This window comes from Musa acuminata, chromosome BXJ3-8 (genome assembly GCF_036884655.1).
Source record: "Musa acuminata AAA Group cultivar baxijiao chromosome BXJ3-8, Cavendish_Baxijiao_AAA, whole genome shotgun sequence".
Classification (NCBI taxonomy): Eukaryota; Viridiplantae; Streptophyta; class Magnoliopsida; order Zingiberales; family Musaceae; genus Musa; species Musa acuminata.
This window is the reverse complement of record NC_088356.1, coordinates 51,821,104-51,843,310: the sequence shown is the minus strand read 5'-3', so window position 1 is coordinate 51,843,310 and position 22,207 is coordinate 51,821,104. Positions and strand designations below refer to the sequence as shown.

The 22,207-nt window shown below is 38.5% G+C and overlaps 4 protein-coding genes across 4 annotated transcripts; 1 reads left to right on the top strand and 3 right to left on the bottom strand.

The window, feature by feature from the left end:
• Window positions 1-26: 26 nt before the first annotated feature.
• Window positions 27-4,682, bottom strand: LOC135644330 (SPX domain-containing protein 4-like). Its single transcript, XM_065161806.1, has 3 exons — window positions 4,197-4,682; window positions 856-1,015; window positions 27-758 (listed from the first exon to the last, which is right to left on the bottom strand). Exons 1-3 carry the CDS (start codon window positions 4,470-4,472, stop codon window positions 292-294), a joined length of 903 nt encoding a protein of 300 aa, XP_065017878.1. The 5' UTR covers window positions 4,473-4,682; the 3' UTR covers window positions 27-291.
• Window positions 4,683-9,303: 4,621 nt separating this feature from the next.
• On the bottom strand, window positions 9,304-9,872 carry LOC135646268 (putative glutaredoxin-C14). The gene has a single exon (XM_065165627.1). The coding sequence runs from the start codon at window positions 9,732-9,734 to the stop codon at window positions 9,423-9,425; it is 312 nt and encodes a 103-aa protein (XP_065021699.1). The 5' UTR covers window positions 9,735-9,872; the 3' UTR covers window positions 9,304-9,422.
• A 2,808-nt stretch (window positions 9,873-12,680) lies between these two features.
• Window positions 12,681-17,038, bottom strand: LOC135646267 (probable feruloyl esterase A). Its single transcript, XM_065165626.1, has 10 exons — window positions 16,670-17,038; window positions 16,407-16,486; window positions 15,769-15,834; window positions 15,596-15,643; window positions 15,420-15,487; window positions 14,811-14,883; window positions 14,563-14,724; window positions 13,893-14,087; window positions 13,204-13,292; window positions 12,681-13,130 (listed from the first exon to the last, which is right to left on the bottom strand). The coding sequence occupies exons 1-10, from the start codon at window positions 16,734-16,736 to the stop codon at window positions 12,917-12,919; spliced, it is 1,062 nt and encodes a 353-aa protein (XP_065021698.1). The 5' UTR covers window positions 16,737-17,038; the 3' UTR covers window positions 12,681-12,916.
• Window positions 17,039-17,489: 451 nt separating this feature from the next.
• LOC103995587 (acyl carrier protein 1, chloroplastic) lies at window positions 17,490-20,850 on the top strand. The gene is made up of 4 exons (XM_009416203.3): window positions 17,490-17,671; window positions 18,934-19,044; window positions 19,796-19,918; window positions 20,516-20,850. The coding sequence occupies exons 1-4, from the start codon at window positions 17,612-17,614 to the stop codon at window positions 20,642-20,644; spliced, it is 423 nt and encodes a 140-aa protein (XP_009414478.1). The 5' UTR covers window positions 17,490-17,611; the 3' UTR covers window positions 20,645-20,850.
• Window positions 20,851-22,207: the final 1,357 nt, after the last annotated feature.

The following is a 22,207-nucleotide window of genomic DNA, read 5'->3' as shown; positions in this document are numbered from 1 at the left end:
GTTTGAACTTTTTCAAACCGCATACATACAGTGCAAAGGATTATGAAAACTTCATTCATACATGACAAAAGATTAGTGATAACTTATCGAGGAGAGAAAGGCCTGAACAGTTTCTTGATACAAAGTATACTGCAATGAAGATGACTAATTCTACACCTTTTTAACGACACTTAACCGTCCGCATTGAATTATTATTCGTGGGTGCTAGATGAACAATTGCGGTCATGCAATTGTCATCGAGGGCTAAAAACAGGAAACCAGTTCAAAGGAGATTATCAGACACCTACCTACCTAGTCATCGGAATGTACACTTTCCTCATCTGCCTCCTGGTTCTGTGAGTTTGTCAAGGAGTTAGAAGCTGAGTTCTCGGTGGTAACAGCTCCAGATCCATCGTCTTCATCTTGGCCATGGAAGAACTGTGCAAGAGACAAGGGATTATAGGTAGAGCTGGCCTTCCGTAGTCCTTGTATTGCTTTCATTGCGGCCAACGTGCTTCGGTATACACCGATGTTATCTGCTCGATCAGATGAACCCTCAGGATCATGGGGTTCATGTGTCTCTCCTTTTCCCGTTTGGTCTGATTCAATAACCTCAGCTTCCAAGGGGAAGAGCATCTCGAGGTTTGCTTCGCATTCGCGGACCAACCGGGTCAGCGGCTCGGTTGTGAAGAATGGCTGATGAAGAGCACGTTGAGTGAAAGGCAGACTTAACAAGGCCCCTGTTCTCTTGTCATATTTCTTTAGTATTTTGACAAGTCCTGTGATCGGAGAGAGTGCGATGGCAAGTTATTGCAGTCGCCACTTTTCCCTTACAAGTTACACGAGAGAGAGAGAGAGAGATAGATGATATATTACCTGCAAAGTTAAGGGAGCTGTAGTTCTTCAAAAGCACCATCTCTCCATGGATAGTGACGAAAGCTTTACGAATATCCAACATCTCCTCACTAAATTCTCTTTCAGAGGTAAAAGCTCCACTCTTATTTGCCCTGATTTTTTCAATTCTTTCCTTGAGTTCCTAAAAAGAGATCATTGGAACACACATACAAGATTTAGTTAATATGGGGCTGCGACCATAGCCTTAGCCAAGAAATAATGATGAATGCAAGCACATCATCAAGATGTTCATACTAAGAAAACTTCGTCTCCCAGAAAGATATTCTGAAGCAGAAGGCTGATCTAGTTGCCATAACAGATAAAAATAGTATTTGTTTCTAACAAGACAGTCAAACGCGCTAGTAGTAGTTCCAGTAAGCACATGAATTTTCAGATCAAACGGTGATGCTGAATTTAAAAAAAAGAGATAAAATATAAGTAACTGCCATACATGAACAAAGTCCATCTTCATGCAGTGGTACCATGGCTTTGTGAGGGGATCTGATAAGATGAACAAAAGCAGAATCTAGCAGACCAGAATTTTTTGCGGACAAAATAAATCTTCTGAAAATTAAAGTTCACTATATACCAAATGGCATGTAATTAATATACATCCATCCCCGGAGAAGGCTAAGGTGAAGAAGATTCAGCGGCATGCCTTTTACTTTCCATGACACAGGAAATTTTCCAAAAGGAAAGATTTGCAAAGTGAAGACATGGCAGAAGCATGTATGATGACACATTCTATTGAGAATTTACTCTTCCTCAAAAATCTACTGTGAGAAACTCTTAAGGAATTGAAGTCACTAAAAGATTGATATAGTGTGAATGCTAAAACATCTCCAAAGAAATATTTGCTTAAGAGGAATATCAATGATTTTGCAATATGCTAAACCAAAAGAAAGCCAATGCCATGAATTATTTGGGTTGCCTACGCTTAAAACGTTGTACTAGCAAATTTAAGCAATTCATCGAATGTTTTGTTGCCTACGCTGCAACTGAACTACTTTTACTGGTAATCCCACATAAGAAATAAGATGTTCACACGTTGAATTGCAAGATAGCTGCAACTCGGAAGCTGCCATTCCCAGTGCCCTTTTTTCGGGCCACCAGCCCTCCCGACAACCACTGCCACTCGTGACCACCATCTCCCCTTCGCCACCCACCACCACCATCCCTCCTAACCATCATCTGTAGACTGGGATCATAGATTGCACTAGAACGAGATTTGGGATCATCTATAGCAGAATCTAGCTGTTTGTTGACTACATGTAGGAGTTAACACTCCTCTTGCTTAAAGCAATTAGTTCAATGCCTAATTTGGCTTAAGCAACCATACTTAGTCAAAGAATCATAAGCAAACTAGACTCTTCAGCTAGGACAGACTGTTGAAGTTTTCGGCACCGAATTATATCAATTTTGGGTGGCAAAAAAAACTAGTACTATCAGCTAACTACAGAATCCAGTAATTCAAATGTAAATGTAAACTTAAGTTTTGAAGCTGACTTAGAAATCATAACAAAGCCTACACCATATTGAAATCAACTCAACTCAAAACAGAATTCAGACCAATTTTTCAGGTCATTGATTAGATCTGCCTGATTCGTTTATTGGTTTCTAACTGAACTCAACGTTATGCAAGTCATATGCCTCCTACCATACTGCCACTTTCCTTACATCAATTCATTTGTCTCACCATACTGTCTCATCAGGTCATTTGTCTCAACACAGGGGATTATATAATACCAAGACTTGTAACTAGACCATAGCCATCACCTCAAAAAATATGACAAACTAGAAGCATGAGCAAAGGTGCTTTAACCAGTACAGAGGGTTTCCAGATAAAAAGAAATAGTCCATTTCTAAGTGGTTTGACTTTGAACTTCAAATTAAAGCTAAGTTGGAAGCTAAAAAACATAAGACTGTCAACTTCCTATTGAGCAACTTGAAGTCTCTCCACCAATCAAAGCATAAAAGAATATGAAAGATTTCATTAGGAAATTAAGCAGAGCACTGGAAAATTTTGCCAAAATCCTGCACCCTCCATATGATAATATAAACTTGATATATAAACCGGTCACACTAATATTTCGATAAGAGATCATGGTGCTAAAAAGATAAAGGAGAGAGCACAGAAGGTGCTGCTATATGGTTCACTTGGGGATATGTTTACTTGGCATAAATAAAGAATCCTAAGGTAAGTCATAGTTTTAACAGTAGCATCATTTTCTTAAAAAGAAAATACAAACCGATAGTAATTGTTAGAGGTTCATTACTATGATATCATGGATGAACAAATGCAATTGGAATCATCAAACGAGGTCTCTGAAAACATTACAAGAGCTGCAAGCCTAGAGTCACTCATTAGCATGACAAACAACCTTTTAATTATTTAGAAAAGAAAGCAGCAGACAAGTGAGCAAATTGAACATAACTTGACATGGTTCAGCTCAAAACAATTCGATCCATGACTCTTTTTTGTTTGGATTGTCAGCTAGTCAACCAGATTTAAACCACTGCCTTCATCTGTGGATTGAATCATATAGGCACATCCTTAAAGCACACAAAAGACCAAAAACCTTGTTGTACTAATCAAGACTTCTGTTGCCCTGTCATTGATGTGTCATCAACCAAGGCGATTCCACTAGAATTATCAGAAATAATTGAATCACAAATAAGCTCCAATTCCAGTGAAATCTTATCAACCATCAAATGTGTCTTTGCATAAACTGACTATATTCACAAATTCGACCTGAGCCTGAGCACCACTGTAGATCGAATTTGTGTCAGATCATCAACTTTGTTAGAAATATTCAAGTTATCAAACCTACTGATGCAACAGTCCTAACTGTCCTAAAGAATAAAAAGCACCTTAGCTTGTTGTCTCTGCACAATACACTACCGTTTAATTCCAGAAACTCAAGATGAAGATTCAATAGCAGCATGATTTCTTCTCACGATCAATTAGATCAAGATCAACTCACAGGTGCACATATACAACCTCCGCAGGTTAGGAGGGGGGTTCTGTATCCCATCCAACTTGTCGAACACCCTGACCACCATAATATACTCGACTTCTCACTTATTATAGTTTATAGCTTCCGAGATGATGCTAGGATGCCAAGAATGTCCAACTTAGGGCCAATTTGCTCACCAAAACTTGATACAGTTGTTTCATCTTCCATGTCGTTCCACTCGCTCCAATAAAGGCATCTCTGATGCCTCACCGTCCATCAAAATAGATATAATTGAAGATGAGCAATCATGACAAAAAGAGAGAAATCTGCAGAGAGAAGAATAAAACGAGTTGCCGGCCGCATCACCTGCAACCGGATCACGAAATCCTCCTCCTTGTCGACGTAAAAGTCGTTGAACTTCTCGAGCTCCTCGTTCAGGATGCCGACGAACCACGCCTCGAGGACGGCGTCCAGCGGCCGAGCGGCGCCCCGAGGCGGCTCGTCCGGCAGGTCCACGCCGAGCGGCGGCGGTTGGGGTAGGTGCTTGATGAGCTTCTTGAGGGCCTTGTAGGCGAGGAACTTGTCCCTCCACTCCGGCAACGTCTCCTCCAGGTGGTTCCGGAAATCCTTCCCAAACTTCATCCCTCGCTTCCGATTTCTCTCTCTCCGGTGGATTTCTGGATCCTGATCGAAGCCAAATTGACGGGGACGGGAGGGTTCGAATTATAGGGCTTCGGTGGAAGAAGAGGAACAAAGGCCGGCGAATCGGGCGAGGGAGGAGACGGGGAAGAGGGAAGAGGGAAAAGAAGATGACTTGGTTTGAGATACCCACCCACGTCCCCGTCCACGTCGACGTATTCGCCCACAGTATACCGAGCCGTTTTGTGCGACCGTATAATATTCGGGTAAGGCACATGGCAGCTATTATTTGAAAGCAGTTTTACGTATATACCCTCTGCCAATAACATATTTACCCCTCTAATTTTAATATTATAATCCCTCTAAATATTTTAGTCTTTTATTATATCTTTCACTTTCATTCACATATATTTTCAATAATGTCAAGTTAAGTACTGATCACTAACGAGTTTGAAGAAATGAATAAAATTTTAAATACATAAAATACTCTATATTATTTTCATTGATAATTTTATTTATTAATTTTAAAATTAATTTTAAATTTAGAAAGATAAATTAAATTTGTGTTAATATAATAAAAATATTAGCTATATATATATTAAATTTTATATAAATTATTTTTTAAATATATTAGTTAATTTAATTAGTAAAGATTTAAATGTAATGCTTATGTATGTCCGTGTCTTTTGGTATATTCATGTTTTCCACAGTATCTAAAGGAATAATTGAATGCTTAATAGTCCTAGTTTAATTAGGTTTGATGATTATTTTAGGCTCGTAAATAAAAGTTATGTCATGTAGATAGTTGTGAGATATATTCGTTCTGTAGTTGATCATTTTGACCATTTGTTGTACAACAGTTCAGAGCTTGTAAAATTTATTTGTAATTTGCATTGGTTATGAAATGTTTTGTGAGATGTTTGCTTATGGATCCCGAGTGATGCGCTTTCTTTAACCCGTTTTCTCTTTTGTAAATCTTAAGGGATTATGAAAAGTTTCGAAAAGATTGATCATTATCGACAAACATGCAAGGATGTCATACGATTTAGACAAAATCAGTTAAATCCATCATATTATGCTCGAATTTAATGCTTTTACTTAAGTATATATATATATATATATATATATATATATATATATATATATATATATTATCGGTTGATTAATTACATCTTTAAAAAATTGTTATGGTACGTAAACATATTAATTAGTTGATTAAAAGAAGTGTTCAATGTTCCATGTTAATTAGTTAATTAATTAATTTTCTAAATCACACTAGCATACAATTCAATGTATCACTTCTCTTCAGGAGCGATTGTAATCGTTTGCTACTTCAATCTTATTGTGCATAGGCAGGTCAGAAATATTATAATTATTCATATAAACTAACCGAAGACAGTCATAAATTCCAAAACGGACTATGATTTCAATATACTATAATTATGAACAGGTAAAGGACTTTGATGCAAATCACAAAAGGACCAATATGCAAAATATTCTAAAAATAAAGAAAGGGAAGACTTAATTATACATATGTCCTCCAAAATTAATGGTTTTCGTATTTATCTGAAGAATACATAATCTATCTTAAAATTATTATACGCGAAGGCATTTCGTCGAGCAGGACAGAGAGCAACAACCGGTGGTTCGATCTCGGGTTAGGTTTCGACGACGGAGGCTACGTGCAGTGTCCACCGGGAGACGAAGCCCGTAAGATCCCACCTGTCCTCCACGCCGTGCGTCCGGAACCTCCATCGGTACGTCGGAACGCCCGATAATGTTTTGCGTTCTTTCGTTCGCTGAAAACATTTCTTCTTTTTGTTGGACGTCGAGTAACGGGAGCATTTGATGGTCTGCTTTCATTCCAAATCGGACGAGTTTTCATAAAGGTTCATGTTGTTTTTCTGCGAATCAGGTTTGTGAGTGAGTCGAGTTTAGGTTTTGTTACTGGTGGAGACCTGACTGGATCAGGATGTTGGTGATAGTTGAGACTGTGAAGGTGAAGCTGTACATTGACCATTAGATTTCGTTCGTCTTTTGAGGAATCTGGTAAATTGCCAACGACTTAAAGGCGAATCACCTAAATTTTGCACTTCAACTGGCTTTTCAATGAGAATAGTGAATGCATCAGATCACAAGTAGACAGCTTTTTCATAATTGCTGCTTTTCTGGCTAAATTATCATGCGAGTATAGAGTCTGTAAATACCAAGGTTTAAGCATTTTGGTTTTTTCTTAGTTATTATGTTGTTCCGTCATCAATGATTCAACTTGGGAATATCTTGCTCCGTTAGTAGATGACTATCGATTAGGAGATGCATATGATAGGTTATCCAGTGACCATATCAGAGGAAGTGCTAATCGATTAGTTGTTCTGGATATAATTCTACTTCCATTTGTTTGCGGTAAAAGTTTTGGGCTTTCGGATGGTCCTTTATTCTCAGATTGAAAAGTGTAAGTTACCATGTCTAGAAAACCTTCTCATGTGGTTTTGAAAATCTTGATTAATGTGTTTTTTTTTCTTTTGGATTGGATGAATTGTAAGGAAGGTAAATAGGTGGCTCCTCCGTCCCGATCGAGGGAACGAGATAATAATTCAAACAATTCATAGAGCCTCGGAGACCCTGATTTGGTTAGTGGTATGCGAAGCAGCGAATATGATGTTGTTCAGTGTGAGGATATGATTCATGGAGCATTCGGTTCGATCTCATATCACATAATTCATTATGAGGGTCTGTTTTATTTTCCATGTATTGCTTGTTTGCCAGAGATGCGACCTAGAAGTGGACTGATTGCGGGAGCTATTAACTATTTATCGAAGATGTAAGAGCCAATAACTGGGAGACGGTCAAACCAATTTTGATCATCTTAGGATCACTTCATCTTCTTACCTGCAAGCAAGATGGTGCTGTTGCTAGCATGCTTATAGATGCATGTAAGGAGTTAGGGTGCTCTTCAGACCTGCATTTGCAGGATCCTCATGCGCTGAGTTTGCCATTTCAGTTAGTTAACTTGCCATATGGTTGTACATGTTAGCTAGGAGATCTATGTTTCTCTGTTGTCTTTCTTTAACAAGTTCTTTCTTCAAAATGTTTGACATGACTCCGGATATGGTTGCTGAAGTTGGTTTTCTCGCAGAGCAACAGTGAATACGGAAGGGCTAGTTACATCCTTGGGAGATGTTATCCTGCTTTAGTGAAAGCATGGGCTATCACAGATTGGCTGCTGACCTTGTTATTACCAATTCAATCTTGGAGGCTGATTCTATTCGAGTTCTTCACTCGGTCAAGATCGGGTTGCTTGGGGCTATGGACCATTGTTTACTACTGCTTTGATTATTTAAAGACATATGTAAATATCATATTTTTGTCATGTATGGAATGAAGTAAAAAGAGGTAGGATTTGTCAGCTAATTTTGGGATTCTGTCCCTTGGAAGCATATGGCTGCCACTGTAAACACTGATGTATCTAAAACTTGGTTTTACATGAATGAATGTTTTTAGAAAAAAAAAAGGGTTGATATTGCTGTAAAATTTTCAAGATATTGTCGCTTTTTAAATGTTCGTAGATTGTATTATGATTGGTTGAGTCCGAAAATAAAAACCTGACTATGATTACAGAATTTCAGCAGTTTACGTCGTTTCAGTTATCTTAACGTCTGCAAAAACGCTATGTAAGGATTTAAGTCTCATTCCGATATCGATTTCTATAAGCTACTCGACCCAACTCTATGCTATCTGTATATCGAGCAGTGTACCGACTTATATTGTCCCATATCATTGTATAAAATAATAAAAATACTAGAAATAAATGATTTCCCACAATAATTAAGTATTCAAAAAGTTGATTCTTAGAACAAGTTGGTTTTTAGGAATCCTGGAAGTTTCAGGAGGCCACGTCCCAAATCTTCCACCATACTTCACCTTTCTCTATATTCTCTAAGAGACATGACCTCAAAGAAATGCTTATCTTTGTGTCATGTGCATCAACTTACCCATATAAATAAATGCTATCTGTGATGCAGCAAACAGACCTTCAGCTTCATGTCTTTGAATAGGTAAAAATTCGATTGAAATCATTTCTTTTTATCTCTGTTGTTTGATATAAAAAGTTATTCCAGCTAAGATGAAAATAATCACAAGCTTTGTTCTTCAGAAAATATTTAGTGATTTACCAGTCACATTTTGCTGAAATTTATTATCAGAAACTGATAGGTTAATTGAAGTGTCATTTTTTTTTCTTTTCATTATTCCCACAAAAACAGATCTTAACTTTATATTTGATGCATTCATTCCCTGCAAAAGGTAGAACTGCTTATCGCTTATTTTCGCATACTTGAGGGGTAAAAAAAAAGAAGATTAATTTATATGTTATTTTGTCAAATCAAGGTTTAATAAGTGAGAAAAAAAAAAACCTGTTTTATTCCAAATATATTTGCTTAAAATTATCTTTCATTTTCCCAAGCAGTAGTCTTATGCAAATTTGCCTTCTTCCTCAATGATAAGTAGAACAAACACACACACATACTTTTAGTTGTATTTTGGCAATGCATCATTGTTTTCAAATTAGATTATTTACGTGACAGATGAGTTTTGCATGAGAACCTTTTTCCCTGCTATCATCATCATCATCAATCCAAAGAACTTCCTTAGGTCAGATGACAAGCAAGCTATTCGTACAGTGAGATGACAAGCATTTGATGTTGACAGCCAGATGTTGTTCAACTACGTGGGTGAAATGGAGCTCTTTGTCTTCGCTGGGTCTGAAAGTGTGCGAAGCTCAAAGCAACATCCGTGCGCAGAGTTAGGGTTAGAATACTAAACTTGGATGGTGCAGTTGAAGAAGACGACTCTGCATTATTACTCGCACATTACAGGCAGCAACAGCAAGAACAGGAGGAGGAGGAGGAGGAAAGGAAGGAGACATGAGAACCAACACACGGTATTTAGTCATCCTCAGAGCCACAGAGCTCCAGCATCTCTCAGCAGCGGCACCAGATCCCCACCCAGGTGCAGCGTCATGATCTTCTCCGTGGACCCAACCAGCTGGCCGCCGATGAACACGGCCGGCACCGGTGGCTTGCGCCCCAGCAGCCTGGCGAGGGCCTTCTCCATTTCCGGCCCGCTCGGGTCCTCGTCGAGCTCGTGGACGGCAGCGCTGACGCCGAGCTCATGGAACAGGCTCTTCACGCTGTAGCAGAAGCAGCAGTTGCTCCGGCTGAAGACCACCACCGCCCGTTGCGACGCCAGCTTCATCACCTTGTCCATCCTTTGATGTAATGCTTGTGCCTTACCTCAGAAGACTTGAACTTGACTTGTGCTGTCTGACGTTGGTGTTTATATAGGAAGAAAAGTCGATCGGTTTGGAACAATTCTAGTCATGATCGGTAGATATTTGATGATGCATGCTCTCACTGCAATGATCCGAAAGGGACAGTAGTATCTTTCTACTAGTGTGTAGATCAAGTTGGGTCGTGTACTTTCTTCGAGCCGAGATGAACAGATAAGGCAGGCATCAGTTTCCGATGCCAGGAAGTATGAATTCTCTCTTTTCTCATTAGCTGACGACTCCTGCAGACCTTTTTGAAGGGTTACATACATGGAAGAGCATAAGCTTTGCTGTTTGGCGAAACCGTGTCCTATGATATCCTGCTTTTGCTCCCCTCCAGTCTTCCAAGCTTCACTCTCGTTGTTTCCTAACATGAAAGCGGAAAGACATGAGAAGCATTGACTTGTATCTCGAGCATCTTGTAAGATGAATGTCATGTAGGTTTACTGAATGCAGACAATGTTTCTTCCGCACCAACAAGCAGACCAAGCTACATCAGAGACATGCCAGCCTTGCATCGACAGTATGACCTCTCTGCAAAACCCATGCTAGACTTCAAGCGAAAGCTTCGGTTTGTGCATGCCAATCCTAAAGTGACGATGCTTAATCCATGGAAAAGAAACAGAGGGCAAAAACCAGCGAAAGCAACGGGCCGTACGGCGTCTCTGTGGTGCAGACACAGGGAATTCTATCCGCATCTGCTGCTTCACCATCCTACATTTGAGAGAGAGAGAGAGAGAGAGAGAGAGAGAGAGAGAGAGAGAGAGAGAGAGAGAGAGATGAGCTGCTGCTGTTGAAGAACCTTGAGGTTGCATCATGGAGGCCACGTTACAAATTGTACTAAGCTTTTCCTTCCTCTTATCCTTTGACTTGGGTATCTCTGAAAGGTATGATCGGAAGAGATAAGCCAGCTGCTGCGGAGAAGGGAAGAACAAAGAATCTTCCAATCTGTCCATACCCGTACACCACCACCGGCATCGCTACATCAGTTGCAATCAAATCTTTGATGCTGCCGGTGAGTTCTTGATGCCTCTTTTTATCTTGGATAGCCGGCTATGTAGATAAGGATTGTTTTTTCGCGTGGATAAAATGCATCTGTAGTCCCTGCAATTTGTGCTGCTGATGTGAAAGAGACGACATAGACGCTCGAAAACCTTGTCCGTTTGCGGCACGTCGAATTCTGCAAGAACAACATCTCTAGCAATGAATGGATGAAGAAAGGTAAGGAAGGCTTGAGGATGCTTCCTTCCACGCGCGAGATAAGAGAAAGTCCCTTTCGCCTCTCTCATTTATTTGCATGTGTGAAGCTGATGGCAAGTAGCCTTTGGGCGTTCGTGGAGCCAAAGATGGCCCCTCGGAATAGCATCCCCTTGGCATACTGTTCCTGCCCGATCAAGATTGGCGACGCTGTGAAGGTATCCGAAGGCAAAGACTTGGCTCCGCCATGGCCACATCTCGAATTCCCCCATAAAAGGAAATGAGGAAGAAGATACTTAAATCTCCCTTTCACTAAATCGCAGATTTGGTTATCGTGTGAGCCATGACGATGCCAAGAACAAATCACTGTGCAATGACGAGACAGAGTATTCTTTGCTTGGCTGATCCGGTGATTCATTCGAAGAAGGTGGGTGAGTCATGGAATAAGGCTTTTTCTGCAAGAGGAGCCGACCAAATGCTTATAAGCTTTACTGTGTGGTTTGCGGCAACCAGCAAACACTTTGACGCAGAACCTGGTGTTCTTGGGATCGAGATTTGATCCGCCATATCCCAGTTGGTGACATCCCATTGCGAAGCATCAATCTTCATCAAAGCATGACGACAAATGCTAGACATTGAAATCACTGTTTCTTCGATTTGATCTGTATGTACGCACGCTGGCCATTCTTAGCTCCTGCATCACTGTAAATGTCAAAGATTCATGTTAGCACAGGAATGTTTAGTCCAAGGAAATCATCCACATATTCTTAGAAGATCTTGAGGTGACAAAAGCTCGATTGCCAAGGAACCATGAAGAGATTGAGATTGAGAGATGTCACTTCCCTAATATTTGAAGATCTTAGCTATGGTTTCCAGCCTAACTCCAAGGTGAACACTGTCATTCTCCTTCCTTCACATGTCCCTCCGTACCTGAACCCAGATATCTCACACTGCCTTCGAGCTGCATCATCGAACTTTGACTTCCATCTCTCGGTTTGCGTCTCAGGCAGTGGTGGTCTTCCCTTCGAGCTCATGCTGCGTGTGCCCAGGCCATCGAGATGCTCTCCTACGAGCTTGATGTTAATTGTTCTGTCCATCATCTCATCAAGCTTCCTGTGTTCATTGGTGGCAAAATTGTTAGGTCTACCGAGACAGGATCATGATGTACCTTCACATTGGTGGCAGATTAGCTCCATGGCTTTACTTCTTCCATGCTTTAGCATCTTGAACATGATCACCAGTTAATTCAGTTGGCTGTCGTTTGCTTGGTGAAACATCTATAGAAAATGTCTTCGACTAGTACTGATCACATCCTTCTAGGAAATATTGGAAACAGCAGCTGAACCAAACCCAACAGGAATGTTAAGCAGGAGGGTGACTACCATTTCAAAGGTCAATCAATCTGGCTGGCTTAAAGTCAACTCTTATAGAAAAATGGTATTTAGTTAAGTCCTCACTTTTGAATTTAATCTATTTACACATATTGGAAATCTAGTTTTTGATAGGTAGAAGACTACAGTACATCTAATTTTAAGGTTTTAACTACAATAAACCATCAGAACCAAGAAACACATTATTATGCATAGTTGAGCATTCTCGGCAAGCATAGAACAGCAACACTAAAAACAGAGCAGCAAAGGAAACCAATGAAAGAGTTCTGATAGCTGATCGCCGGTGGCATCAAACCATGGCAGTAATAATGCTGTTTATAATCACATTCCTTTGCAAGCACAACTTCATATTAAATTAAACATTAAGATACACCAACCAATATTTACCTTAACACATTGGTTCAAAAGGGGGTGCATATATACATTCTTCCCATGAACACAATGAACTTGATGATGTCCACTATATACAGGCATATAGCCATCAACACCTATTTTACAAGCTTTGGTTGGAATATTTTACCGATGAATGAATTCTACACGGTGCTGCGACTGGTATCTGGAGGTGAATTTAGTTTCAAATGTGATGGAGTAGAAGGATCCCTGGACAAGATGATGTCACCATTGTACTCTATATAGTATTGTAGAACACTATTATCCATCAACATTCTACAAGAGCCCCATGTATCAGCTTGTAGTTCGACACCATAATACTTAAGATGGTCCCATATACTTCTCCCGTAAACAGATCTATTGAAGACAAAGCACAATCATTGATATAACTGAAAATATTTGCTATAAAACTTGGAAGGAACATAGGTACCTGCAACAAGAAGGGTCTTCTCCAGATTCATCACAAATCTTCTCCACCATGTCTTCTAGGCCATCCACTTTAATGTCACGAAGCCATACCTGAAATTGTTTTGAGATAAAAAATGATGCCTTTTGAACAATACAGCATAGAAGCTTAAATCAATCAGGATTATGAAAGTTTGTGAGAGAAAAAGGAAAAAAGATGGCACACATAAATGGAGGTTGAACTTTCATTTGTAACCTAAACTGGCTACAGTACAATTTCTTGGCAGGATTTGACCAATTAGGAACTAATTTTAAGTAACTCTTGACCAGCGAGTTTGATCTGATCTTGCTCTGGTAACTCGAATGAGGTTTAGTTAAACAACCACAATTTCTTCTTCAGGTTTTACAACACAAATTAGAGCAAATATACTTCCCAGTCCATGAGTCACGTCTGGTCCCAAGTTGAACATATGGTGTCATCTGCAAACCTCTAGTGAAACATATCATAGAAAAGGTAGATAAATCTTAAGAAGGTGATTTGCAGTTAAGAACTTATGGCATTGGAGCCAGAAAAATTAAACTAAAGGCAAAAAAATGCTCAGGTACAACATCGAGTGATGTCATCAAACAAGAATTTGGGAGACAACATGATTTAACTTCTTTGACTTTAGTTATTTTCTAACATTATGTGGGACAACTTCAAACAGAGTATACCTCTCTTGGAAAATGATGGTATGTCTTTTGTGAGAAATAGGAGTAATATGGTGGCAAGTGTGGCACTATATCATTCTCATGGGTCACACGAACTGCATCTGCAACATGTTTGTTGAAGTAGGTGGCAAAAGCAGCATTTCCTATGCGAGGCTGTCCAAAGGTCATAAGCTGAACATTTTGTACTCCATGGTTGACCTAAAACAAGAACAAATCCTGTTACATCAATATCAACTAGTAACGCTGCATTTGTAGTCAACGATATCATCTAATAATGCCAATTACTAAACAAGATTTTTCTGAGGCAAAATAACTATACTAGCATTAAATGCTATAATGATTATCCCTGCTAGCCTTCTAAGCAAAGAAGCAAATTCATCAAAAACATCCTTATGCAGCTAATTGACACAAGTACAGGAGCTAATTTGGCACATAATTCATATTTTTTGAAAATTTTCAAGACAAAAGTCCAGCAGATGCATACAAGTAATCTCCTGAAATTCAGTTCACATTTTCCATCACAATAAAAGAGAGGCAGAAAGATGAAAAGATGATCATTCCAATTTTAAATGCATGGCTGTATATGAAATATCATTTGCATAGTTTGCAGATCTGCTGTCAGGCTTGGATGTCTATTAGCTGAATGCAAATGAGAAATTTTGGTGGCACTTACAGTAAGATCGAGTGCACAAAATGATGCCAGAGCCCCTCCCAACGAATGCCCTGTAATAATTATGTGGATTTTTCCATATGACTCCTTAATCTTTCGAACAGCACTTAGAATCCCATGACGCAGAGTAGTGTTGTGGTAAGAAGAATAAAACCCATGGTGCACCTACAGTGTCAACAATGGAGATGAAGATGACTAAAAGGTATGTTCACCAATTGTAGGTTCAAATAAACAGAGGGAACATTGCATACCATTGCACCTTGTACACCTGGGTAATTCAAGTCAAGTTGCTTCCAGAACAAATCCTCAATCCAATTCCTCATACTGTAAAAAGACAGTAAGTCAAACTGCATCTTCAACTTCACTGATCAGAAAAGATTTCACAGAACATTATACATATTCTTTACAATTACAAGATCTACAGATATTGCAATTAGTTCATTCACCATAGATCCATTCTTCATTGTCTGAGTCCGAATGATCAAGGATAAAGATTGCATGTAATATTTCCCGAGCCCTTATGCACATGACATGGCACATAATAAGGTAACTAACAGACCTAATCATATTGTGGATTAGCATATAATCATTTCTTATTCAATGGCACAACAAAGAGCACACAGTTGTGCCGTATATCACCTCCATCGAGGTGTGGTATTTAGTGTCCCATAGACAGCATGGTACAGAGACTTCCATGTCAATGATGGCAAAAAAATTTGCATTCGAGTACATGTATTGAGAGACATATACCAAAGTCATTAATTTGTTACCCAAAACGTCCATGCTAGAGCCATCCATGTCCATTCTGATGTTTACAGCATAATTATAATAGATAATAAGATCATAAATTAGGTTTCTACCTGTTTTCAATGGTGCCTCTGAATGCAATAATGATGGAATTCAGATCATGAGCAACTCCCACAAATGCCTACATAAGAAGTTTCATATACAAAAGAACAAGAAGAAATTTCTCTGAGTCGTGTAGCAGATGTATTTGAGTTTAACATATATACGCTCCTGAAAGATGTGAATCCACCTGTAAGCAGTTCTGGACATCAACAATCAGTTCTAGCATCTCAAACCCCTGTTTTAATTCATACATCCAACATTAGAAAGACGGAGTCTTGTCAAGAAAGCTCATCAAGCAAAGTCTACCTTTCATTATTGCAAAAACACAAATGTGAATGAGTAACCGTCTGTTCTTTTTACCTTCGTCAAATCATTACACCTTGAGCAGGTCCATGTGAATAGTGCCGTCAGATCTGTGATGTAAGCCTGCAAGAGGCAATTAAACTTGCAGGTCATAATATTCACAAATTAGATGCAGAACCTTGATGACTAACAGGAAGAGGTTCTGAATGTCTTTGTCTTGTCTGTTTTAAGATCAAAAACTGAAAGCCAAGGCTTTAAGTATGTTTTATATACAATGCTATCTTTATTAAAAAGGATCACTTAGTTTATAACGTTTCTGTGAAAAGCTTTCAACTTATAAAAATTTCAGAAAATGAAAAAAAAAAAAAACCTATTCCTCACCAGTAAGAGTGAGTCAATTTTTGGTAGGGCTATCCAACAGAATTCACTTTCATGGCATCAAGAAAATTGCACAAACACAATTTTCCTTCATGCTCTTTGGCTCCATAAAAACAGATAAAGAACATATTATCCTAATTAGTCTGATACTCTAGGAAATGCAGCACATCCTATGTGGCTATTGAGAAAAACCAAGTGTCTGATCAGATGTCTGATCATACATAAATGGAACTATTAGCACAGATAAAAATATTTGTTTCCATTATCAAAATCTAAAATTGTGTGAGGAAGCAACACATGATCAAGGTTATACTCACAGCAGAAGCATACTCCACGAGCATCTTAGCTAGAGTACGGTTGTAGAGAGAAGCCCCATCCTCATCGGCGAGTTTAATTTCTGTTAATCATCACGAAGAAAGGTCAAAATACTGCCTCACAGAATAAGGGAATTTCGAGCTAGTAAGTTCTGCTCTTTTGAGATTGAAATTGAGCAAACCACATCTAATTACTTGAATTTATCAGAGTTATCTAACGGGGGACATAGATTGATTTATAAAATAGCAAAAGGATCAGCAATTACCTCTTCCCTCGGAAAAGGCAAACAATCCAATCAAAACCAGCAACTTTAACCACGGCCTTCGGGCCATAACCCTTCGACAAGGTTGGATTCCTACACGAAACTGGACAAAGAGCAAGCCTTTCCGCGATTCCCCAATCCGTAGTTCAAAATTTCTGGGAAAAGGAGCTGGAAATCTTGAAATCGATTCAAAATCGAAGCTGCAAGGGAACAAGGATGCGGAAAAGACGTGCAACTTCCGATGACTAGAGATCTTTGGATGAGCTGAGATCAATCTCGTCGAAAATTCGAGGGTTTCTTCCCCTTCTTGTCTTCGATCTGCCAGCCCCAGATGCACCTCTCGTCCTGCGAGTCAACGAGAGGAGTGACCGTGCTGCCGTGGTTAATGTAAGGGACAAACTACTTGGGGCGTCATAGCTATTTCACACAACATTGGAGCAGGGCCCACCGTGGGACCCGCAGGAGCTGTTGGACTTTAAAATTTGGTAAAAAATGTTTGGAATATTATGCCAAATTTACCAATTATTTTCCTTGAATTCACCAATTTGCATGCAGTCTTCTGTCATTGTGATCCAAATTTTCGTGACATGATTTATATATTATATACAAAAATAAATAGATAGAAAAAATATTATATCTATAAATAAATATATTATAAAAAAATAGAAAACAAATCATATTTCTTAGGACTAATTAATGTATAATTACTCCGTTCCTAATACGTTCGAAGCACGAGGGCGTCTTGGTCATTTAACACGACCGTCCCTCTCTCAGCAACTTTTGACCGTCCGATTCTATGTAAAATGCGACAGCAACTTTCGATCCGGGTGGTCCATCATCAGTGTGTGAGCCCTCGCTCTCTATTACACGGCGCACTCCCATCTTCCCTGCGTTTCGTGCTCGCCGCCGATCTCTCGCTCACTCTCCTCTACCTTTCATCGACCCATGGCTTCTCTCGCTGGGACGACGATCTCGATCGCCTCTCGCCCGTGGCACTCGTTGCAGGTAGTGATCTCTATCGATCTGATCTTGGATTCTTCGTTTCTTTTTCGAGGGCTTGATTGGTGAGGCTGACGTTTGCGGTTTTAGGAGTGATCGGATGAGTGGACGTCGAAGAAGATTTTCTTATTCGTGATTTCGAACTATAAATCTATTTCTGTTGCCTGATCATAGCAAGATCTTCTTCATTGCGCCCGGTTTCGTGGTATCTTCGAATGATCGGATCAAGCGTCTGATCTGATTTTTCTAAGTCAATTTCTGGGTTATTAAGTTGATTAGGACACCAAGTTGGTGATGATCTGTAGGCCTTGTGAAACATTATTTCACTGAAGTTTGTTAAAAGAAGATAAGTAATGGAAAAACTTTTCATATCGTCTTTATTGGGTAGTGAGATTAAACGGTGGGAATGGTGATCGGCTGAAGGAGCTGCACCCAAGTTTTAAGGAAATTGGACACCAAGGAGGCTTACTTTTCAGGGTTTTGCTTTTGGGATATCCTATAGTTTGTTGATTTGTAATAAACTTCAGTTCAAGAATAGGGTTCTGCCCAATAATTGTCTTTTTTTAACTTTCCATGATCTTACAGTAGCATCTTAAGACATTCATTTGATGACTACTTTTTCAAAGTCGCCTATTAAAATTTAGTTGCTTTTAATCTGAAGATCAGACTGCTGGACTTTGTAAATATGTATAAACTGTCTATTGATATCCTGAGGAAAACACGCTTGCAAAATGACCTTATTTGAATAAGAAAGCTACTGATTTGGCAGTTCCATGGCTTTGCCTGGTTGTTGGTTGCATCATGGATTTGTTCCTTCTATAATATATAATATTTATGATGGGGTACACATATCCAGAATGGGCTCTGGAGGTGGATTCTAGAGTGAATATTATGCTGCATTAGTCATTGCCTGAATTATGAATAAGATTGGGAAGGGCGTGCCCCTGTTCTCTATAGGAGAAGTGAAGATCACTTATGTTATTATTGCTACACAAATGCAAGTTTAAGACTTGTGGTAAAAATGTATTAGTCTACAAATTTATATCGGTTGGGTCAAAGATAAATGTGGCACCCTAGACGAGATATGAATTAAATCATCAAAGATGTGAAAGCAGGCAATGGAGAGATAGTGATTGACAGATATGAAAGCAGGTCACAAAAAATTTCATATCAAACTATTGGTTGATTTTTCTCTGTTCTGTGATGAGTTTTATCTGCTGTGAAAATTATCCAGACACGATAATACAAGGTTTATGGATGGTTTGCAGGCTGCTAAAGAGTTTTCTAGTCTCAAATCAATTTCTTTTTCCAGCATAAGGAAGAGTTTTCCAGCTATCCGATTGCAACCTGCCTCATCACGCCTTCAGATTTGTTGTGCTGTATGTATCTTTTAATTATGCAACTATTGTAGATTTTTATTCTTACTGTTTTTGAAGTGGCTGTCATACATTATACTCTTGCAGTCTTCTTGGTTTGAGAACACATTTGTACAAAAAATGTTGGAGAAGGAAAGGGTGAAAGAAAGAGCAGCATGTCAGTCTGATCTAGTTAATAGATATCTGTCTGGAATGTGTGATACAAAAAGTAAAATGCATGAAAAGTTCTAGGTGCATAGTGCTTATGTTTTGTTTTAACAATGTAGCATAAATCTGGCTGTAAAGTACTAACAATGAAGAATGTGCATTAGCTCTCACTTTGACCAAATTATGAAAGCCAAATAGTAAACTAAATGTACTCTACTTTTTTACCTTGTAAACTAGAACAAGATTATTGTTTAGTTTCTGCTGACAAAAAAAAGGGAAATCCAAGGACTACACTGTTTCAAGAAAGAATAACACATGCAGTTAAGGGCCTCTTGGTTGCTGGAAAATAACGTAATCGATTCAATTAGTTTTAAGACACTGGAATGACAAAGCTTCCATTTTACTTGGATATAAATTTATGAGCTAAAAGAAGTCCTGCAGTTGCTTCATCTATTGTTTGACTGCTGATCAGAATGCATGAAGAGCTCCCCATTTTAGCTGTTATTATTGCTTTATAATTGTAATTTATTGATTTAAATGATTATTTGCCAGCATCCTAGCTCATACCAAGTCATGAAATAGACTGAAGGGCTGTCTTTTTTAATAGGCCAAGTCAGATACTCTGGAGAAGGTGTTGAAAATAGTCAGGAAGCAGTTGGCAGTACCAGAGGGTACTGCTGTTATTGCAGAATCAAAGTTTTCTGAACTTGGTGCTGATTCTCTAGACACGGTATCTTGTTTGCCCTTGACATTACAGATTCAGAAAGTACCTCCGAAATGACACAGAATTTTAACTAGTTTCAGTCTTCCATAGCTACTAATAACATGTGTATTATGTGGTGGTTGTTTAGATTTTGCCTTCAGCATGTGGTCCAAGATTGTTGATTTGCAAACTTGTAGTTTGATTATCGAACCGCATTAGCATATTCAAATCCCCAAGTAATATTCAACATTTATTTTTTAAAACAATTTTCCACTTCATGTAGATGAATTATATCGTTGAAGTCCTGGGCTCTTGATTATGTATACAGTACCCTAACAACTTTCCCAGGATTCATTGAAACTAAGGGCTTATCCCTAAGATTCTGCGACTTTGGTAATATGCATATTTTGGCATAGATTTTCTCCTGATGTAGGTCATGACTACTCATGGATCTTGATGGCACCAATCTAATTTTTGTTCTGTTTCAACTGTAGTGATATGTTCATTTGTTTGCTGAATTTACCTGAGGTGCCATTGTGGAATTTCTTCTCATTATCTTGTGGAAAAGTGCCAAACAATTCTCTTTACGCATTTCAAAATGTAAATATTCTCTCAAATATGCAGGTCGAGATTGTGATGGGTCTCGAGGAAGCATTTGGTATCAGCGTGGAAGAAGAAAGTGCACAGAAAATCATCACCGTGCAGGATGCTGCCGATCTGATCCAGGAACTAGTGGAGGCAAAGTCTTGTTAATCAGATAGAAATGTGTTCCGCCACAAGTTTCTGTAGCTTAGTAAACTTGCTCTGCGTCGTTATCATTATAATGTACTGCCAGAAGTAAAGCATGAGACTGCTAGCAAAACTTGGTCATCAGTCTTATTAAGTTAATTTAAGCAACTTCAACATTTTTGTGTTTTTTGATGAACTAATACTCAGATCTCATATTATGTTGTGTTCTATTGCCAGCGTAGTGATTTCGTTGGTGATTTATGCCGATTTATGCCTTTCTGGTCGATATAATTGCTGAAACCATTTGTTGATATCTTGATGAATTTTGTTCTATTGTAAGGACCAACATTAAATGGGGATTATGTCTACGTATATATTAAAGAATATCCAGTAACTCCTAATAATTTCTTTACGAATTATTATGTGGATAAAAATGTTTTTTTTTTTGTCTTTGGGGTGAAGTACAATGATTGCTAAAGTTTTAAACAAATTAGATTAGAATATCAGACTTATTACCTGTAAGAAGTGAGTCTATAATTCTTTTAATAATTTCAAGGGTTAAGGTTTATTTTTAGTCGATGTAGTTTTGATCATCAACTATTTAAATTTTTATAATTTACTCGTGTTTAAAATAATTTATATATTTTTAAAAATATAACATATAAATTTTTTTTATTAAGTTTGAATTAATATATAATATTAAAGTTTACTTACGTAATATATTGATGCATAATAAATTATTAATATAATGATATATATAATTTAAATTAAAAAAATTTTAAGATGGTTTTGGTCATGGATTACTTAAGCCTTTATGGTTTATCTATGTCTAAAATAATTCGTATATTTTCAAAAACATAGCATATAAAGTTTTTTCGTCAAATTTGAGTTAACAGACGTTAGATTTCGCTTATGTGACATGTTGATTCATAATAAATCATTAATATAATAATACATATAATTCAAGTTTTAAGAAAAAAATCGAAACCTTCATCAACGATTAGATGAGGCATCGTTATGGAAATAACCACCAGCAATAGCATCGAGTTGCTATTGCTTAATAGGGTATTGTACCTCTCTCACACTGATGACGAGATTAGAAGTTTCTAATCCTACCTTAGGTAGTTATTTGTCGAATATTTTGATGCTAGACACATAGTGGTCTCATATACTTTCTTCCTCCTCCTAGGTGTTATCGTCCCCACCACCTCTCACTTTGTCGTCTCCTATGCCTCTATCTCTATCTCACCTTCGCTTCCGACCTCTCCTACCTCTGTCTCTCCGCCTTCGTCCACCGTTACGACCTCCCTTGCTTCCTCTTTCTTGACAAGACATAACTTAATCATTTTTTTATAAAAATCGGAGATGGTTCTGTTTTTTAAAATATAAAATTATTTTATTCACATAAATCAGAATCGATGATTCCCAGTTCTCAAGCCTGGACTGTTGGCGGATCGGGTTTAGATGAGGCACGGACAGCCTTCCGCATGATATAGCCCAAGCTCTGCCTCGACCCGACCCGACCCGACCCGACCCGTTTTCACGTCGACTGGGCCCCACATTGATTGCGGCACCTCCATCTTTCCC